Source organism: Numenius arquata, chromosome 11 (genome assembly GCF_964106895.1).
Source record: "Numenius arquata chromosome 11, bNumArq3.hap1.1, whole genome shotgun sequence".
Classification (NCBI taxonomy): domain Eukaryota; kingdom Metazoa; phylum Chordata; class Aves; order Charadriiformes; family Scolopacidae; genus Numenius; species Numenius arquata.
Genome location: NC_133586.1, coordinates 15299767 through 15305766, shown reverse-complemented (window position 1 = coordinate 15305766; position 6000 = coordinate 15299767). Strand labels below are relative to the sequence as shown.

The 6000-nt window shown below is 35.6% G+C and overlaps 1 protein-coding gene across 3 annotated transcripts in view; it reads right to left on the bottom strand.

The window, feature by feature from the left end:
• TCF12 (transcription factor 12) overlaps positions 1–6000 on the bottom strand; it is a 167139-nt gene that overhangs the window by 159501 nt on the left and 1638 nt on the right. For all 3 annotated transcript variants that reach the window (XM_074155446.1, XM_074155444.1, XM_074155445.1), the window contains exon 3: positions 5414–5486. In XM_074155446.1, coding sequence (XP_074011547.1) covers positions 5414–5486 — 73 coding nt within the window. The remainder of the gene's footprint in view (positions 1–5413; positions 5487–6000) is intronic.

Below are 6000 nucleotides of genomic sequence, written 5' to 3'. Positions count from 1 at the left end.
CCTCTTCCTTAAACAGGAATATGGAAGCAGTTACTTAGCCCCATCTATATGCTGTACTTTTCAAGACTGTTCACGATTGATTAAGTGTCTGATAATTTTATCTTTCCAAAGGCAAGGAAAGGGGAGGAGGAAGAGAGATGGCAACAGTGAGACAGTAGCTGCCAACAGGCATGCTGCAGTCACGTATTTACTAGCACTGTATCGCCCCTTCCCTTTCTAAATGCAATTTGTGAGGGATCCAGACTGAAATCTTCAGCTCACTTGGGTTTGGCCCAATTTGAAGGGTAATTTACGAATCTCCCCTACAAAACAACTAGTGGGGAAAGAAGCTATGGATACCTTTTCTGCTTTCAAGCATGAGGCATCTACAACTCTTCCCAGGCACTTCAGAAAAGGACTGAATTTAACAACCCTTTAAGGACTCAAGAAGAAATACCAGGTTACCAGGTCTGCTGGTTCACTTTCAATAAAGCTAGAGGACAAACTAGATATAAAAAATAAAAAATAATAAAAAAGCCACATAGCTGTGTGACCTAAATGTTTATTTTAGCAGGCCACCCTAGACTTCTGGCATTTTAATACACAATAAGGCTTATCTTCTTTTGAACAGCAAACAAAATCAAAACAGCAGATCATAACATGCTTTAGATGACAAAACCAGAAATACAGATCAAATCCCTGAAATATAGGCCTTCTATTTTTTTTTTTTTTTTTTTAATTTGAAAGAGTCTGTCATGATCTAACACCAGGCTATGGGACTACATGAGACTTACTCATCAACTCCTTAATTCAGGGATTAGAAGTAGGCACTAAAAATCTCCTGCACCTCAATGGGAGACTGCACCAGAAACACATGAAGAATGATATCAGAAAACTGATTCTTCTTAGGAACCATAGTTCTGATAAAAAGAAAAAATAATGCATTTTGAAAGGTTGAGAGTACTGATTTGATTTGCATACATAAAAAACCTCATCTTTCTGCAGTTTTCTCCAGGCTGTGATTTGGCTGTCAAAGTTAACGGTGCCTTTTCTTTTCCAACACTTGCAATAGATCAACGCAATAGATCAACGCACTCAGCATTTAAAACATTGCCCATCCAGGCAACTCTCCCAAGTTTTTTGTGCAGAGGGGGGGAGGGTGGGTGGGTGGGGTGTCTGTTTTACAAGGAACTGCTGATGCAAAACTAAAAAGGAAATAAGAGTTCAGGGGACTGACAAACAGTAATCAAGTCAGGTTTTGCTAACACTTTGGAAACACTGTTTGGAAACGTAATAGACCTGCTAAAGAATTGCCATTGAGACCAGTCTCAAGACACATGGCCCTAATTTAGGGACACTCAGGTTAATAGCAGGCTATCAACTTAAATGGTCTTTGCATCAAGCTACTAATTAGTGGCCTATCCCAATCCATTTCTTACAAACCCAGTATATTAGCAGACAGAAGTGGACAGGTCAGCCTCTTGAATTTGCATAAAAAGGGACAAAACCGATAAAAATTGGATATCTAGACATTCCAGATACATTCAGACGTTTTTTTGCATGTAGGTCTAGTATGAGGAATGTTTGGGAACACACAAGAGTTGTGCCCAAAGCTGTCCACACACAAACGCGTGTACTTGTTTTTCATGAACTTCAGAAGAATCTTAGCATCAAGAGAAGCATATTTTGATTATTTAGCTCCTAAACTGTACCTCTTACTTTAAATTCTTACCACTTTGTTTTCTGGTAGACATCCACATTATCTCACTTCAGCTTTCTGACTGATACCTCGCATATGTACATGCACAGCCACATGCAAAAATAATGCTATTGGTACAATGAGGAGGTTAAACAAATTGAAGCTAGTAAGCCACACAGGAAAATATAGTCTCAGACATGTTCTTCGTTAACATCTCAGAAGTTTTTTGCAAAAGTGAAAAAAAGGGTTTTATTCTAGGGTATCACACTTAAGATTAAAAAAAAATCAGAGGAAAAATTGAAATTGACCTCGGAGTAACCTTAGGGAAATTGCACTGTTATTGCCTATGGCAAGCACCTGAATATTGTGACTGGATTTTAATGGAGTTATTGTAATAAATAAAGGGCAATGGGCAAAATCAGTAACCATGTGGGTTTGTACAGGCATATATTTTGTGGTTTCGACAAAAGCAAAACAAAGCAGAATTTCACTGTAATTCATAAACAGTGCTATTAACCATAGGAGCAACACAGACAATTTTCACTTCAAATAACATCTACAAAAATGCCTGATTAAAAAGCCCAGCAGAGCATATCTCTGACCTTTGCCTTCTCCCGTAATGATTTCAAAGACAGAAATGGTTTTATCTTCACAAGTTGGTTTTGGAGGAGAAAAGAATGGGAAGTTGTTTTAAACAAGAGGTAATTACAACAGGTATGACAAGGAATATTTTGTGGCTTAACTCACTGACTTACATATCAGGTTACTTTTCCAATATGTTTATTTTCACCAGTAGTCTGACCAAGTTATTTGACTTTATCAGCAGCTTACAAGACTTACTGTCATAAGATACTAGGATATATCAGATTAGTTCACTTATTTCATCTGCAGCTTTCAATCATAACTGATTGACCTGTAGAAATCAAGCCTGCCTCAACACCAGACTTTAGATATCTTTTAAGCAAAACACAACGTTCATCTGTTAATCCATGACAATCTTACAAATTATAGATATCAGTCACATTAGCTATTTTATTTATTCAGCCCAATTAAACACATATTTTTACAGCATAATCAACAAAAATATTGCAGAATTGAATCAGGTTAAGCTTGTTGCATCAGAATTAATAACATACACCCCAGTATTTCCAACATTTCACAAAGCCACACCTAAAAAACAGAACTCAAACCATTCTTGAACAGCAACTAATTTGTCCTTTTAAACTGGGGGCCTGGGGGGTGGCAAGGAAAAGGCATCATGATCCTTCTAAATCAGACTTATATAGAAATAATCAGAAATATATTTCTTAATCAGAAATATACAGCCTTAAGAGCCAGGCAGACAAACAATTGATTTTCACCTACTTAATAACGGGGGCCATTAGGCTGCATCTCGAGCCACTGATAGGTTGCGGAGGTGGGGGGGGGGGGGCAGCAGGGAAGGAGTTTTCAGATTTGTTCCTTTAAATAAAGTTTAAATGAGGAAAAGGGGGCTCTATAATAAGAAACAATAAACACATTCTTATTCCAACTAAGAAAAGGAGAACGCTTTCCTTTAGTACGCTTATAACAACATCAGAAAAATAAAACAACTGAGTTTAATGGGAAAGATACTGAAAAAATCTTCACTTCTGTAACTGCCATCAAAATCACAGCAACTCTCTGTAAGAGGTAGCATCATTCCATATTTAAAGAAAAAAATTTAAAAGTACTTTTAAGAATTTGTGCATACTGTGCTTTTCAGAACTAGATAGCTCAAAGGAATAAATACCTCTCTTGTTTCTCTTTAAAGAGTGGCCTCTAGCAGTAAAAAAAAAGTTTTCAAGAAATTGAAGTTTCTAGAAATTAAATGCCTATACTTCGTCAATGATCTTAACATGGTCTTTCTACAACACTTAACACTGACTCAGAACACAACTAATAAAGAAATTTGTCACCTCTCACTCCTGCAGAGTAATCCCCCTAGGTCAAGCCTTAGGCCGTAACGTTACGAGAATTAGGGCGTATAATCCCACTAACCAGTAAATCTCTACAACTAGAAATGTTTGAATTAAAACCCAGAACTATAAACCATTCTCTTTTCCAAGGGGAATTCAGCTAAGGTTGTAGCTTGTTTGACAGGTGCAGTGTATTGCTCATGATTGGTATCTATGTGGTGATACACCGTATTGGTAAAGAAATTCAAGGAGTCAATAACACTGTTTAACCCAAAAGGCCAAGTATTCTGGCATCCTCCCTTCTTCTGAGCCACCCAAGGAAAGAAGGGGAAACAACACCCACAAATAGGGCAAGTTGCATTACCAAGACTGATCCAAGAGCTAAAGTAAAAATGAAAGCTTTATTATTCAACAGAAAATTATTCAGGAAAGGCAAGGGGAAAAGGGGGATGAGATGTTCAGGCTGTGCTCCCCGCAATAAGTTTTAGCTGCCTGAATGTCTTTTAAGACAAGCTTTTGAGAGAAACAACTGTCTTGAATACAAAAAATGGAAAAATATTAACTCCATTGTATACAGATCTGATGCCTTACTATTGCTAATAACTTAAACTTGACATACTTCAAAGAGCAAGCCAAAACCACTTATATATTTTAGGAGAGAAAAAGTAAAAAGCTTCTTCAGTATGTTACAACTACAAAATTTGCTACATATTTTCATTACATTAAACGTGGGAGATCATCTCTGAAGAGTTTGCAAAATTACACAATTCAGAAGTTCTAAGGTACTTTTAAAAACAAAAATTCTAGTGTCACTAAAATGCAAAGTGTCACTTGGACTCTCAAAGTATGAGCTGTGACAACGTAAGAGGCAAACAGGCGGTGTTACTGCACAATTTCAAGCAACAACTTCACTCCTCTACTAGCATTCTAAAATTTATTTTCATTAACCTTAACTAAAAACAAACATCACTTTGTTGTATTCATGAAAACAAAAGTATCACTTCACTGTATTCACAGAAAATAAGCAAACATTAAAAAAAGAACAAAACACATTATCAAAAAGTTACTTTAGTTTCTCTTTTGTAAATAGTAATAAATACAGCCTTTACAAGAATGATAAAAAGTTATCTTAAAAAAATTGCACTTCTTTCCTATTACGGGCTTAGCTTAAGAAGTCTCTGAAAACAGCCATTAGGTGGACCTCAATGAAAAGACGTTGCAGCCACAGAATACATGCAACGTGTAAATGTAGTTACTTGTTTTCCAAATGCACTGATAAAGCTCCAACATGAAAGAATTCTATTTGTCAAGACTTTGAGAACAGTACTAGAAATTTGAATTAGCCTTACATTTTCCTTAAGAACTGCATTTTAAAACATATCCTTGAGTCAAGAGTATTTCATTATTTGGCATTTTACTTAAGCGTTTTCCCTTTTCATACAGAAGCTAGGAAATACTTCAGTTGAACAGGTAGGTTTGATTTTATCAAACAAAAAAACACCATTCATTTTTAACATAGTAGATAAACAGACAGCTTGCACTTCAGTCTGACTAGAGATAATTAACCCTTCACTGTACTGGAACAAGTAATCTAAGGGCCTATAGAGGAAAACTGTGGTTGAAGTTAACAATATGTTATGAAGTCAACAAAATGTGTTATAAAGTCAGATCAAAACAGCACATCTCTAATTAATCTGAATGTCTTATGTGAATATGTACAAATGAAAGATTAGCATACTTCGAGCTAAAATATCAAGACCTAGTTACATGAACTTTATATATCTGATATGCATCCTACCTGATCCACTGAACTGGCTGCTTCCTAGCGTAGTTGGTCTGGTTTTCCCACTATTAACAGGTGGGGAAAACATCTGCAAAACAAGAAAAAAGATGCATTTGAACTGGCTTTGAAACTCTATACAAAATTATTAATGAAAACTTGAAAAAAAAAGTTAACAGGAAACAATTGTTGGATTAATTTTTCTATTAGAAAATAAACAGAACGTGAGACGCATGTTTAGACCCATAAAACAAATAAGCTAAAGTACTCCTTGCAGTTTATTAATACCACTAAAATACCACTTTTCTACATGAACATAAACAACTTAAAAAAAATTCATGGAGACCTACTACTAATAGGGCAATTTAATAGTTATATATTTTAAGTAGCAACCTTTAAGATATGTTTCTTGCTGATCTGTGAGCTTAAAGTCACTGGATAAAGATAGCTTTTGAGAAGTAGTTTTCTATTATGTCTACAAATCCAGCACCTTTTTGAAATCTGTTAAAAGTATCAGACAGAAAAAATTATAATCTTCTAAGCCAAAATTACTGTACAAACTATCAGTGAACAACCTCTGTCATTTACAGGCATTAAGTTTCCAT